Source organism: Oncorhynchus tshawytscha, linkage group LG09 (assembly GCF_018296145.1).
Source record: "Oncorhynchus tshawytscha isolate Ot180627B linkage group LG09, Otsh_v2.0, whole genome shotgun sequence".
NCBI classification, from domain to species: Eukaryota; Metazoa; Chordata; class Actinopteri; order Salmoniformes; family Salmonidae; genus Oncorhynchus; species Oncorhynchus tshawytscha.
In genome coordinates this window covers 8,964,482-8,979,634 of record NC_056437.1, presented here as the reverse complement: position 1 = coordinate 8,979,634, position 15,153 = coordinate 8,964,482, and the positions used below count along the sequence as shown (strand labels likewise).

General features: G+C 47.4%; 1 protein-coding gene across 6 annotated transcripts in view; it reads right to left on the bottom strand.

Annotated features, from left to right (window-relative positions):
* LOC112259490 (probable E3 ubiquitin-protein ligase HERC1) overlaps positions 1 to 15,153 on the bottom strand; it is a 96,241-nt gene that overhangs the window by 9,471 nt on the left and 71,617 nt on the right. For all 6 annotated transcript variants that reach the window (XM_042326469.1, XM_042326464.1, XM_042326465.1 and 3 more), the window contains 16 exons: positions 13,719 to 13,918; positions 12,499 to 12,613; positions 12,082 to 12,213; positions 11,806 to 11,907; positions 11,349 to 11,522; positions 9,997 to 10,296; positions 9,285 to 9,350; positions 8,379 to 8,504; positions 8,102 to 8,240; positions 7,840 to 8,021; positions 7,324 to 7,479; positions 3,440 to 3,562; positions 3,248 to 3,350; positions 2,703 to 2,872; positions 2,226 to 2,364; positions 1,894 to 2,063 (listed from right to left, as the gene is read on the bottom strand). In XM_042326469.1, coding sequence (XP_042182403.1) covers positions 1,894 to 2,063; positions 2,226 to 2,364; positions 2,703 to 2,872; positions 3,248 to 3,350; positions 3,440 to 3,562; positions 7,324 to 7,479; positions 7,840 to 8,021; positions 8,102 to 8,240; positions 8,379 to 8,504; positions 9,285 to 9,350; positions 9,997 to 10,296; positions 11,349 to 11,522; positions 11,806 to 11,907; positions 12,082 to 12,213; positions 12,499 to 12,613; positions 13,719 to 13,918 — 2,397 coding nt within the window. The remainder of the gene's footprint in view (positions 1 to 1,893; positions 2,064 to 2,225; positions 2,365 to 2,702; positions 2,873 to 3,247; positions 3,351 to 3,439; positions 3,563 to 7,323; positions 7,480 to 7,839; positions 8,022 to 8,101; positions 8,241 to 8,378; positions 8,505 to 9,284; positions 9,351 to 9,996; positions 10,297 to 11,348; positions 11,523 to 11,805; positions 11,908 to 12,081; positions 12,214 to 12,498; positions 12,614 to 13,718; positions 13,919 to 15,153) is intronic.

Genomic DNA, 15,153 nt, shown 5'->3' with positions numbered 1-15,153 from the left:
CCTTGACTAGTCTCTCAAAGCACTTCATGATGACGGATGTGAGTGCTACGGGGCGGTAGTCGTTTAGCTCAGTTACCTTAGCTTTCTTGGGAACAGGAACAATGGTGGCCCTCTTGAAGCATGTGGGAACAGCAGACTGTTCGGGATTGATAGGGATTGGGATTGGGATTGATAGGGATTGATTGAATATGTCCGTAAACACACCGGCCAGCTGGTCTGCGCATGCTCTGAGGGCGCGGCTGGGGATGCCGTCTGGGCCTGCAGCCTTGCGAGGGTTAACACGTTTAAATGTCTTACTCACCTCGGCTGCAGTGAAGGAGAGACCGCATGTTTTCGTTGCAGGCCGTGTCAGTGGCACTGTATTGTCCTCAAAGCGGGCAAAAAGTTATTTAGTCTGCCTGGGAGCAAGACATCCTGGTCCGTGACTGGGCTGGGTTTCTTCCTGTAGTCCGTGATTGACTGTAGACCCTGCCACATGCCTCTTGTGTCTGAGCCGTTGAATTGAGATTCTACTTTGTCTCTGTACTGGCGCTTAGCTTGTTTGATAGCCTTGCGGAGGGAATAGCTGCACTGTTTGTATTCAGTCATGTTACCAGACACCTTGCCCTGATTAAAAGCAGTGGTTCGCGCTTTCAGTTTCACACGAATGCTGCCATCAATCCACGGTTTCTGGTTAGGGAATGTTTTAATCGTTGCTATGGGAACGACATCTTCAACGCACGTTCTAATGAACTCGCACACCGAATCAGCGTATTCGTCAATGTTGTTGTCTGACGCAATACGAAACATCTCCCAGTCCACGTGATGGAAGCAGTCTTGGAGTGTGGAGTCAGCTTGGTCGGACCAGCGTTGGACAGACCTCAGCGTGGGAGCCTCTTGTTTTAGTTTCTGTCTGTCTGTAGGCAGGGATCAACAAAATGGAGTCGTGGTCAGCTTTTCCGAAAGGGGGGCGGGGCAGGGCCTTATATGCGTCGTGGAAGTTAGAGTAACAATGATCCAGGGTCTTTCCACCCCTGGTTGCGCAATCGATATGCTGATAAAATTTAGGGAGTCTTGTTTTCAGATTAGCCTTGTTAAAATCCCCAGCTACAGCCTCCGGATAAATCGTTTCCAGTTTGCAGAGAGTTAAATAAAGTTTGTTCAGAGCCATCGATGTGTCTGCTTGGGGGGATATATACGGCTGTGATTATAATCGAAGAGAATTCTCTTGGTAGATAATGCGGTCTACATTTGATTGTGAGGAATTCTAAATCAGGTGAACAGAAGGATTTGAGTTCCTGTATGTTTCTTTCATCACACCATGTCACGTTGGCCATAAGGCATACGCCCCCGCCCCTCTTCTTACCAGAAAGATGTTTGTTTCTGTCGGCGCGATGCGTGGAGAAACCCGCTGGCTGCACCGCTTCGGATAGCGTCTCTCCAGTGAGCCATGTTTCCGTGAAGCAGAGAACGTTACAGTCTCTGATGTCCCTCTGGAATGCTACCCTTGCTCGGATTTCATCAACCTTGTTGTCAAGAGACTGGACATTGGCAAGAAGAATGCTAGGGAGTGGTGCACGGTGTGCCCGTCTGCGGAGTCTGACCAGAAGACCGCTTCGTTTCCCTCTTTTTCTGAGTCGTTTTTTTCGGTCGCTGCATGTAATCCACTCCGTTGTCCTGGTTGTAAGGCAGAACACAGGATCCGCGTCGCGAAAAACATATTCTTGGTCGTACTGATGGTGAGTTGACGCTGATCTTATATTCAGTAGTTCTTCTCGACTGTATGTAATGAAACCTAAGATGACCTGGGGTACTAGTGTAAGAAATGACACGTAAAAAAACAAAAAACTGCATAGTTTCCGAGGAACGCGAAGCGAGGCGGCCATCTCTGTCGGCGCCGGAAGTACTAATTACCTGGTTCCTGGGGTGGAGGTTGAGCAGCCTCCAGGACTTGTACATGAGGTCAGAGAAGTGGTAGAGCACCCGGAGGCGGGTGTTGAGGACGTCAGGGCTGCAGTCTTTCAGAGCGTTATACTGGGGAGGGATAGACTGGGGCAGACCCAGCTGCAGGTTGGCTGAGGCACCTGGAAAAGAGAGATCAGCAGACACTGTTTATGGAAGGTGAAGAAGAGGTCAGACTGGGTAACAGTCCTGGGATATGTCCAACCCCAGGAGACATTATGGATAACATCTGGTCTCCAAGCACATAGAGCTGAGGCATGCCATCAGTGTGTGTGTGTGTTTACCTGAGGCTTTGACAGAGGGTGAGGGTGTGGTCCAGGCTGAGCTGTGGCAGCGACCAGCAGAGATCTGTCTGACGTTGTTCCCCTGTAGGGCTGTCACCAGGGTGGGCTCCTTCACTGGGCTTGAGTGACCCAGGCCAAGCTGAAAGACAGATCAACACAAAACAAAGACTGACTTCAGTGGAAAGTCACATTCTGAATGAGAGGACAAATCTATACACCACCACCACTAGTCTTAGGCTCCATCTCAGTCTTTCAGTGATTCCTCACATCTTATCTAGTTACCACCTCCTCATTGGAGGAAAAGGTCCACGCTCCATACCCTCAGCTCCACACCCTCAGCTCCACACCCTCAGCTCCACACCCTCAGCTCCACACCCTCAGCTCCACACCCTCAGCGGCGAGGAGAGGATGCAAGGAATTGAGGAAAGCTGAATGAAGAACTCGTGTAATACTGTGGTAGAGAAGCTATGTTCCTACCTGTCCCTCACAGTTACAGCCCCAGGCATAGACATCTCCGGTAGAAGACAAAACCAGGACATGCTCACAGCCCACAGCTATGTCCTCTACAAACACCCCCTCCAGGGCTGGCACCACCTGGGGACGGTTGTGGTTCTTCAACAGAGAGTCTGGCAGGCCGATCAACCGCTCTGAGGGGAGAGGAAGGAAGGAAGGAAGGAAGGAAGGAAGGAAGGAAGGAAGGAAGGAAGGAAGGAAGGAAGGAAGGAAGGAAGGAAGGAAGGAAGGAAGGAAGGAGAGACAAGACAGCTTGAAATAGGTCTTAAAGTTCTGTCAATAAAAAAATAAAAAATCTAGCTCAAGCACCACATAATCAATGCACATGAGACCACTTTGATACGGATGTTTTACAATAGGTGGGGGAACTGACACATATTATCATGTAGCTGCTGTGCCACCACAAAAACAGAACAGCTGAGGGTCCATTAAAAAAAAAAAAAAAGTTAGCCTACTACTGTAGTCAAGTCTGCTGTGTGGAACTTCACATGATAAACTACATTCATTACCTTGTCCAAAGGTGTAAACATGCCCATCTTTGGCCAGGACAACAGAAAACTGGGTCCCGCAGCCAACCTTCTTGATTCCCTTGTTACACAGTTGCTCCACTTTCTACAAAGTAAAGAATAATGAAAAAGATGAATAATAACCCATTGTGGAAGTTATTTTGTTGAAACGCGAGAGGAGCACTTGTAGCCTACCTGAGGATAAGACTTCACAGTGCAGGGACCGGTCCCCAGCTTCCCATAGTCCCCGTCACCAAAGGACCAGACACTCATCCCATCGGAGGACAGCACCAGGGTGTGGTTGATACCACAGGACACCTAGTCACAATGGGAGAAAAACATAGGTAACACATAGGTAACCGTTGACCGAAGCTGACAGAGATCCAATGGCAATAGGAATAAGATATACATCTGGGGGCCAATAGGAATAAGATATACATCTGGGGGCCAATAGGAATAAGATATACATCTGGGGGCCAATAGGAATAAGATATACATCTGGGCCAATAGGAATAAGATATACATCTGGGGGCCAATAGGAATAAGATATACATCTGGGGGCCAATAGGAATTAGATATACATCTGGGGGCCAATAGGAATAAGATATACATCTGGGGGCCAATAGGAATAAGATATACATCTGGGGGCCAATAGGAATAAGATATACATCTGGGGATATACAAGATATACATCTGGGGGCCAATAGGAAGCAGAGCAGGGTGCCCAATTGAATTCAATAAAGGTTATTAATAGGGCTCCCGAGTGGCGCAGTGGTCTAAGGCACTGCAATCTCAGTGCAAGAGGCGTCACTACAGTCCCTGGTTCGATTCCAGGCTGTATCACATCCGGCCGTGATTGGGAGTCCCATAGGGCGGCGCACAATTGGCCCACTGTCGTCCTGGTTTGGTCGGTGTAGACCGTCATTGTAAATAAGAATTTGTTCTTAACTGACTTGCCTATCTAAATAAAGGTAGAAAAATACATATACAGTGCCTTGCGAAAGTATTCGGCCCCCTTGAACTTTGCGACCTTTTGCCACATTTCAGGCTTCAAACATAAAGATATAAAACTGTATTTTTTTGTGAAGAATCAACAACAAGTGGGACACAATCATGAAGTGGAACGACATTTATTGGATATTTCAAACTTTTTTAACAAATCAAAAACTGAAAAATTGGGCGTGCAAAATTATTCAGCCCCTTTACTTTCAGTCCAGCAAACTCTCTCCAGAAGTTCAGTGAGGATCTGAATGATCCAATGTTGACCTAAATGACTAATGATGATAAATACAATCCACCTGTGTGTAATCAAGTCTCCGTATAAATGCACCTGCACTGTGATAGTCTCAGAGGTCCGTTAAAAGCGCAGAGAGCATCATGAAGAACAGGGAACACACCAAGCAGATCCGAGAAACTGTTGTGAAGAAGTTTAAAGCCGGATTTGGATACAAACACATTTCCCAAGCTTTAAACATCCCAAGGAGCACTGTGCAAGCGATAATATTGAAATGGAAGAGTATCAGACCACTGCAAATCTACCAAGACCTGGCCGTCCCTCTAAACTTTCAGCTCATACAAGGAGAAGACTGATCAGAGATGCAGCCAAGAGGCCCATGATCACTCTGGATGAACTGCAGAGATCTACAGCTGAGGTGGGAGACTCTGTCCATAGGACAACAATCAGTCGTATATTGCACAAATCTGGCCTTTATGGAAGAGTGGCAAGAAGAAAGCCATTTCTTAAAGATATCCATAAAAAGTGTCGTTTAAAGTTTGCCACAAGCCACCTGGGAGACACACCAAACATGTGGAAGAAGGTGCTCTGGTCAGATGAAACCAAAATTGAACTTTTTGGCAATAATGCAAAACCTTATGTTTGGCGTACAAGCAACACAGCTCATCACCCTGAACACACCATCCCCACTGTCAAACATGGTGGTGGCAGCATCATGGTTTGGGCCTGCTTTTCTTGAGCAGGGACAGGGAAGATGGTTAAAATTGATGGGAAGATGGATGGAGCCAAATACAGGACCATTCTGGAAGAAAACCTGATGGAGTCTGCAAAAGACGTGAGACTGGGACGGAGATTTGTCTTCCAACAAGACAATGATCCAAAACATAAAGCAAAATCTACAATGGAATGGTTCAAAAATAAACATATCCAGGTGTTAGAATGGCCAAGTCAAAGTCCAGACCTGAATCCAATCGAGAATCTGTGGAAAGAACTGAAAACTGCTGTTCACAAATGCTCTCCATCCAACCTCACTGAGCTCAAGCTGTTTTGCAAGGAGGAATGGGAAAAAATGTCAGTCTCTCGATGTGCAAAACTGATAGAGACATACCCCAAGTGACTTACAGCTGTAATCGCAGCAAAAGGTGGCGCTACAAAATATTAACTTAAGGGGCTGAATAATTTTGCACGCCCAATTTTTCAGTTTTTGATTTGTTAAAAAAGTTTGAAATATCCAATAAATGTCGTTCCACTTCATGATTGTGTCCCACTTGTTGTTGATTCTTCACAAAAAAATACAGTTTTATATCTTTATGTTTGAAGCCTGAAATGTGGCAAAAGGTCGCAAAGTTCAAGGGGGCCGAATACTTTCGCAAGGCACTGTATATTATCCTGCGAGGGGAAATTGGATGTCACCAGCAAGACTTATGCAGCATGCATACAACAGCCCTGACTGAGACCCCAGCTTTAATACACCAGCCCTGACTGAGACCCCCTGCTTTAAAACACCAGCCCTGACTGAGACCCCCTGCTTTAATACACCAGCCCTGACTGAGACCCCCTGCTTTAAAACACCAGCCCTGACTGAGACCCCCTGCTTTAAAACACCAGCCCTGACTGAGACCCCCTGCTTTAAAACACCAGCCCTGACTGAGACCCCAGCCCTGACTGCTTTAAAACACCAGCCCTGACTGAGACCCCCTGCTTTAAAACACCAGCCCTGACTGAGACCCCTGCTTTAAAACACCAGCCCTGACTGAGACCCCTGCTTTAAACCACCAGCCCTGACTGAGACCCCCTGCTTTAAAACACCAGCCCTGACTGAGACCCCCTGCTTTAAAACACCAGCCCTGACTGAGACCCCCTGCTTTAAAACACCAGCCCTGACTGAGACCCCTGCTTTAAAACACCAGCCTGACTGAGACCCCAGCTTTATACACCAGGACTGAGACCCCAGCTTTACCACCTGCTCCTTAGGCAACATTGTCAGCATCACAGACAGAAAATCAAACATGTTATCATGATGGACGGTACCACCTGTCCGATACGATGGACGGTACCACCTGTCCGATACGATGGACGGTACCACCTGTCCGATACGATGGACGGTACCACCTGTCCGATACGATGGACGGTACCACCTGTCCGATACGATGGACGGTACCACCTGTCCGATACGATGGACGGTACCTGTCCGATACGATGGACGTTACCTGTCCGATACGATGGACGTTACCTGTCTGATACGATGGACGTTACCTGTCTGATATGATGGACGTTACCTCTCTGATATGATGGACGTTACCTCTCTGATATGATGGACGTTACCTGTCTGATATGATGGACGTTACCTGTCTGATATGATGGACATTACCTGTCTGATATGATGGACATTACCTGTCTGATATGATGGACGTTACCTGTCTGATATGATGGACGTTACCTGTCTGATATGATGGACATTACCTGTCTGATATGATGGACGTTACCTGTCTGATATGATGGACGTTACCTGTCTGATATGATGGACGTTACCTGTCTGATATGATGGACATTACCTGTCTGATATGATGGACATTACCTGTCTGATATGATGGACGTTACCTGTCTGATATGATGGACATTACCTGTCTGATATGATGGACATTACCTGTCTGATATGATGGACATTACCTGTCTTGTTAGGTTCATGTTTTAAGTATCCCTATATTTCTGTTATTAAGGTGCTTTCGCTCTGTTATTAGTAGGCCTGCGCAGCAGTCTCGTTGTTGATGGACCTGGCCTGAGTGCAATGGCAACCATGTAGTGTGCTAATACGGTTTGGTATGTCTGATATGACGGATCATACCTGTCCAATGTGATATCCCTCCAGCGCCGTGACTCTCTCTGGCAGCATCTTGTTGGACGTTGACCTTTGACCCAGACGACCAGAGTCTCCACTACCGAAGGTCAACAGCTTCCCGTCTGTTGTAATCACGGCTGAGTGTTTGAACCCACATGCCAACTGTTGTGTGAAGGAATGATGAATGACAGAGACAGAGAAACTAATTCAGGATTAATGAAACCAAGAATGTTTCCGTGCTGGCCTACCACTTAGAATGAAGCATTATACATCTAATGTAAATACAACGAAGAGTATGCAATCTACAGTAAGAGGGATTCATATAATGTCATTTAACATCCCAGAAATGTTAGGTGTGACCTGTCAGGTGAGCCTCATCTCCAGTCCTACCCGCCCCACCTCCTCTCCCTGCAGAGCCTCATCTCCAGTCCTACCCGCCCCACCTCCTCTCCCTGCAGAGCCTCATCTCCAGTCCTACCTGCACCACCTCCTCTCCCTGCAGAGCCTCATCTCCAGTCCTACCTGCACCACCTCCTCTCCCTGCAGAGCCTCCACCTGTTTGGGTCGTCTCTGTCTCTCACTGTTCCCATGTCCCAGCTTCCCATAGTCCCCGTCACCCCAGCTGAACACCTCCCCCGTCTCCGTCAGGGCCAGGGAGTGGCCGTCAGAACCGCAAGAGGTCACCAGCTGGGTCACCACGTAGCCTGGGGGGGGGGGTCAACAAGGGGGACAAAGGTGTCAAAGGTGTCCAAGGTTATAGATCAACCTGAGATAAAGATGTTACCTTGCAAGGCTGAGATAACTGTGGGGGTATATAGGTCATCAGAGTTGCCCTGGCCCAGTCTCCCATAGCTACCCTCTCCTACAGCCAGCACCGTACCGTTCGCCTGTACCAGGAATGTACAGTTCTGCCCACACACAACCTGCAGAGAGTAGAGTATCACAGGTCAACAACAGAGAATCTTCGGGCTCAAAATGTAAGAAGTCTAAGTACAATCTGGAGCTGCCTAATCAGAGATGCTGACGACGTGTGCTGTGTATTAGTAGGTTATGAACTCTACCTGATGTGTCTGGGACAGAGACGGGGCGATGGTAGGCACCATCAGGTTGGTCCCTGCGTCTGCCAGCTGTCCGTGACGCCCGTTGCCCCACAGAAACACCTGACTCTTCCCTCCCTGTTGCCAGTCCTGTCAAATACAGTAAGAGGAGGTGGGAAAGCCTGTTAAAGTAGCTTAAAGTAGCCTGTTAAAGTAGCTTAAAGTAGCCTGGTTTCAGATCGCTTCGTCCAGTCTTTCTAACAATGACCAAAACAGTTGGCAAGACAGCATTATTGACACCTTCAAAATGACTAATAACAGACAGGATATCGTTATGGGGACAGTCATAACACTGAACAGTGTGAACAATAGCAAGTGATACAGCTATCTGAACATGAAGTGATGGAGCTGTGTCATGAGGCTGGTCTGACCCAGGGCGTGGGTTCCCAGAGCTGCTGAGGGTATGTCAAGTGATACAGTAATGACATTAAGAGAATAGGATATATGGTTTTACAGACAGAAACCTTACCTCAGGAGATATGGCCTGCATCAGAAACGGCACCCTACTCCCTATATAGTGGACTTATTTTGACCTGAGCCCTGTGTAGGCCCTGGTCAATAGTAGTGCACTATATAGGGAATAGAGCCCTGTGTAGGGCCTGGTCAATAGTAGTGCACTATATAGGGAATAGAGCCCTATGTAGGCACCGGTCAATAGTAGTGCACTATATAGGGAATAGAGCCCTGTGTAGGCCCTGGTCAATAGTAGTGCACTATATAGGGAATAGAGCCCTGTGTAGGCCCTGGTCAATAGTAGTGCACTATATAGGGAGTAGAGCCCTGTGTAGGCCCTGGTCAATAGTAGTGCACTATATAGGGAATAGGGTGCCATTTGGGATGTAGATATGGTACTGGAGACGGAAATCTTACCTCAGGTCTGGTGGTGGCCCAGGACATGAGTTGTTCGTCCATCATGAAGCTCCACTTACTATTGTCCTGAGAAAGAGGAGAGAAGAAGAGAAGCGAAGAAGAGAAGCGAAGAAGAGAAGCGAAGAAGAGAAGAAGAAGAGAAGCGAAGAAGAGAAGCGAAGCAGAGAAGAGAAGAAGAGAAGCGAAGAAGAGAAGAAGAAGAGAAGCGAAGAAGAGAAGAGAAGAAGAGAAGCGAAGAAGAGAAGCGAAGAAGAGAAGAAGAAGAGAAGCGAAGCAGAGAAGAGAAGAAGAGAAGCGAAGAAGAGAAGAGAAGCAGAGAAGAGAAGAAGAGAAGAAGAAGAGAAGCGAAGCAGAGAAGAGAAGCAGAGAAGAGAAGAAGAGAAGCGAAGAAGAGAAGAGAAGCAGAGAAGAGAAGAAGAGAAGCGATGAGAAGAAGTGAATTGAAGTGAAGTGAGTGCATCAACAAACTGTGTGAGCTGCCATACATCACAGTAAATAGAAAGATGAACAAATAACACTAAAAGTAAAAAGAAAAAACAGTTGAAGGAACACCATAATTGGCTGGCAGCTAGCCTGTTTCTCCAATAACACAACCCCACACACTCCCAAGTGCCCTATTCTCTATGCAGCTCACACTAATAGGGAATAGGGTGTCATCTCAGACACCATCCTAGTCTGAGGAAGCTACAGGAAGCTTCTACTTTCTGCTCACCAGGGGCTTGGTGAGTTCTGTGGTTCCTGCCTGCTGGAACTCTGGGACAGTGAAGGATTCTGGGAACGCTGTTCCCCTGGCGATGGCCTCCGCGCTCTTCACAGTGGTGGAGAAGGTTTGGAGCCAGCTCCACTCCATGGGGCAGGAGTGTGTGTGGTCGAGGCTGAGGCTGGCAGGGTGGTGGTGGGGGGGTCGGCAGGGCCGACACAGGTACTGTTCCAGGGAAAGGCCGACGGTCAGAGAGGCCAGACTCTGGAGGAAGGCACTGTGGACCAACTGGTCACCCGCTGTCACGTGACTCTGGAGAGAGAGAGAGAGAGAGAGAGAGAGAGGAAAAGAGAGACAGAGAGAGAGAGAGAGAGAGAAAGAGGGGACACACACACAGACAGACAGACACCACACACAGACAGACAGACAGCACACACAGACAGACAGACAGACAGACAGACAGACAGCACACACAGACAGACAGCACACACAGACAGACAGCACACACAGACAGACAGCACACACAGACAGACAGACAGACAGACAGACAGACAGACAGACACCACACACACACACACACACACAGACACCACACACACACAGACACACAGACACACGGATTAATCCTCAAGATCCAATGAGGTGGAAAACTACTGTATTAGCCGATGTTCCTCTGGGCTCAATAACCTTGCAGAGAGACGGGACATTTGTCTGTAAATTGGCCTTCAGTGACAGTTTGTTGAGGTCAGCAGCACTAGCGAAGGCTGGATTATATCCACCAAGCGTTCCCTGTAGTAAAACTTGCATAAAATTGCAGAAAGACGCTTGCATAAAGTTACAACCTCTGGAATGCACCGAAATCACAAGCTGTTAGGCGAGCCTCTACAGAGTAAGTGTAGGAATGTAAATCCAAGCAGCCTCCTGCAGCAGTGTGGGAAGTCTCTCCAGGAAGACGGCCAAACTAACGAACTAACCAAGTAGATAACTAACCAAGTAGGTAACTAACTAACTAACTAGATAACTAACCAAGTACATAACTAACCAACTAGATAACTAACCAAGTAGATAACTAACCAACTAGATAACTAACCAAGTACATAACTAACCAACTAGATAACTAACCAACTAGATAACTAACCAAGTAGATAACTAACAAGATAACTAATCAAGTAGATAACCAACTAGATAACTAACCAAGTAGATAACTAACTAGATAACTAACCAAGTAGATAACTAACCAAGTAGATAACTAACCAAGTAGATAACTAACCAAGTAGATAACTAACCAAGTAGATAACTAACCAAGTAGATATCTAAATAAGTAGATAACTAACTAACTAGCTGTACTGCTGTACTGTACTAACCCTCTCGTAGCTGTACTGTTCCTGCAGCAGTGTGGGAAGTCTCTCCAGGAAGACGGCCATGCAGGGTGCACGGTTCAGACCCAGAATGCCCTGTGTTCTGAGGACGGTGCGGCAGGATGCCAACACGTGGTTCTGGGAGATCCAGTCTGACGTACAGCGGATCAGCAGAGCATCCTGTTGGAGGGGAGGTCAGACATCAGACCCTGTTCATGAGGTCTCTTTCTCAGTCTAAAAAGCTGTCCTCTCATCTCCTCCCCTCTCTTTCAACTGCACTGATCTGAAAGAAGTGACCGAGTGAAAGACAGCCTAATGATGATCTCCCACCATTCTGTTTCCACCTGCCAAGTCTGTTCCAATCAGTGGAGATGAAGGGGGAGACGAGAACAGACGAGGACAGGACAGATCGTAAAGAGATAGAGCCTGAGTCCTAGTGCAATGAAAGGCATACTGGACTAACCTTTGACCTGCCGGAGCAGGCAGCCACCCCTACATTTGGTATCCAGGTGGTACTGACCACTGAGCCTAGGCCTGTCACCACTGTCTGTAGGATGGAACCATCCTGTAGGAGGGGGGAACCGGGATAAGATTAGAACACACAGCACTGATAATAGACACGGGATGTTGTATTGATAAGGAGTTTGGCTAACTCTATTATGTTATCTTTATTTATAATCTTTACTATGAGAAAACAGCGCATTATTAGTAGCGTAGTCCGTCATGCTACAGCTCTCACCTGTAGAGACCAGATGTTGAGTAGTCCTCCTATACCTCCAGACACCAGGGCCAGACCACTGGGGCAGAACGACAGGGTCTTCACCGCTGTGATGTGACCACTCAGTCGAAACACACACTTGGCACTGCCACGCTAGGGAGGCCAAATGCCACATAGATCAGGACACAGTGAATTAAAAGAGTAACTGGAATTGAATTGACAAATACAGTAGTTATTAGAAGAATCCAAAAGGATAAGAAGAAGAAAAAGAATAGAATAATAGAAAATGATGAATTTCTGTTCCTCCACAAAGACAACTGACGATTTTCTACTTCCCATTTTAGGTGTCAGAGGAAATGGGGCAAAGAAAGGAGACATAAACGAAGCCGCTTATCTCAGCCATAACTGAGCGCTACAGAACACACTGACTGTACTGACCTTGATGCCACTGTTGTTCTCCTGACTGGATGAGCTGCCCAGGAACTTAGGAACTGACACATTAGTGCCCCCCTGTGGCAGAGTCCACACATTCAGAAGACCATTCTGGCTCCCTCTAAAAAGACAGAGGAAATATAGGGAATAACTAAATCTAATGTCTACAGGGACTACATTTGACCCAAATACAGAAATGTTGATCAATGTGCATTGCCACCGTTAAATATAGCTAATAATGTACTAATTACTCAGTGTACACAGCTCACATTCTCCCCTTATTCCCTGGTACTCACACTCTCCCCTTATTCCCTGGTACTCACACTCTCCCCTTATTCCCTGGTACTCACACTCTCCCCTTATTCCCTCTCCACTCTCCCCTTATTCCCTGGTACTCACACTCTCCCCTTATTCCCTGGTACTCACACTCTCCCCTTATTCCCTGGTACTCACACTCTCCCCTTATTCCCTGGTACTCACACTCTCCCCTTATTCCCTGGTACTCACACTCTCCCCTTATTCCCTGGTACTCACACTCTCCCCTTATTCCCTGGTACTCACACTCTCCCCTTATTTCCTGGTACTCACACTCTCCCCTTATTCCCTGGTACTCACACTTTCCCCTTATTCTCTGGTACTCACACTCTCCCCTTATTCCCTGGTACTCACACTCTCCCCTTATTCCCTGGTACTCACACTCTCCCCTTATTTCCTGGTACTCACTCTCCCCTTATTTCCTGGTACTCACACGCTCCCCTTATTTCCTGGTACTCACACTCTCCCCTTATTCTCTGGTAATAACACACTCCCCTTATTCCCTGGTACTCACACTCTCCCCTTATTCCCTGGTACTCACACTTTCCCCTTATTGCCTGGTACTCACTCTCCCCTTATTCTCTGGTAATAACACACTCCCCTTATTCCCTGGTACTCACACTCTCCCCTTATTCCCTGGTACTCACACACTGCACTTATTCCCTGGTAATAACACATTCCCCTTATTGCCTGGTACTCACACTTTCCCCTTATTGCCTGGTACTCACTCTCCCCTTATTCTCTGGTAATAACACACTCCCCTTATTCCCTGGTACTCACACTTTCCCCTTATTGCCTGGTACTCACTCTCCCCTTATTCTCTGGTAATAACACACTCCCCTTATTCCCTGGTACTCACTCTCCCCTTATTCTCTGGTACTCACACATTCCCCTTATTCCCTGGTACTCACACAGCCATCATAAGGCGTGGTTCGGGACCTCTGCCAGGCAGCGGGCACCACTCGGCCGTGTTGACGGTGCCTGTGTGGAACAGGGAGTGGAGGGTGATCCAGGTGCCTCCCGCCCGCCCCCAGATCTTCACCACCTCAGACCGGCCAGTGGAGAGGAGGAGGTGGCCCGTGGGGTCCCAGCGCAGGATGCTGACACTCTCCTGGAGAGAGGTAGGGAGGATTGCGAGAGAGAGAGATGGGAGGGAGAGAGAGATGGAGGGAGGGAGAGAATGACAAATGTTTTGCTTGCAATCTTGGATTTCCTTGATGTTTCAGCTTAGTTTGCTGAATTGAAATAATTTACTGTATTTTCAAGTATTCATTGATGGCAAGTTTGTTTTAGGACTGATGACCAGCTGAGCATTCTAATCAATGCATCCTCATTGGGCGCTGGTGAAGATTTGGTCTAGAGTGCCTTCCTGTGGCTTGAAAACAAGATGACCTTTCTAAGAGCAAATAAACTAAGCAAAAAAAGAAATGTCCCCTTTTCAGGACCCTGTCTTTCAAAGATAATTCGTAACAATTCAAATAACTTCACAGATCTCCATTGTAAAGGATTTAAACACTGTTTCCCATGCTTATTGTAATGGGTTTAAACACTGTTTCCCATGCTTATTGTAATGGGTTTAAACACTGTTTCCCATGCTTATTGTAATGGGTTTAAACACTGTTTCCCATGCTTGTTCAATGAACCATAACCAATTAATGAACATGCACCTGTGGAACGGTCGTTAAGACACTAACAGCTTACAGACGGTAGGCAAGTAAGGTCAAAGTTATGAAAACTAGGACACTAAAGAGGCCTTTCTACTGACTCTGAAAAAATGTCCAGGGTCCCTGCTCATCTGCGTGAACGTGCCTTAGGCATGCGGTCAAGGAGGCATGAGGACTGTAGATGTGGCCAGAGCAATAAATTGTAATGTCCGTACTGTGAGACGCCTAGGACAGCGCTACAGGGAGACAGGACGGACAGCTGATCGTCCTCGCAGTGGCAGACCATGTGTAACAACACCTGCACAGGATCGTTGCCTATTGGCACAAACCCACCGTTGCTGGAGCAGACAGGACTGGCAAAAAGTGCTCTTCACTGACGAGTCGCAGTTTTGTCTCACCAGGGGTGATGGTCGGATTTGCGTTTATCGTCGAAGGAATGAGCATTACACCGAGGCCTGTACTCTAGAGCGGGATCAATTTGGAGGTGGAGGGTCTGTCATGGTCTGGGGCGGTGTGTCACAGCATCATCGGACTGAGCTTGTTGTCAATGCAGGCAATCACAACATTGTGCGTTACAGGGAAGACATCCTCCTCCCTCATGTGGTACCCTTCCTGCAGACTCATCCTGACATGACCCTCCAGCATGACAATGCCACAAGCCATACTGCTCATTCTGTGCGTG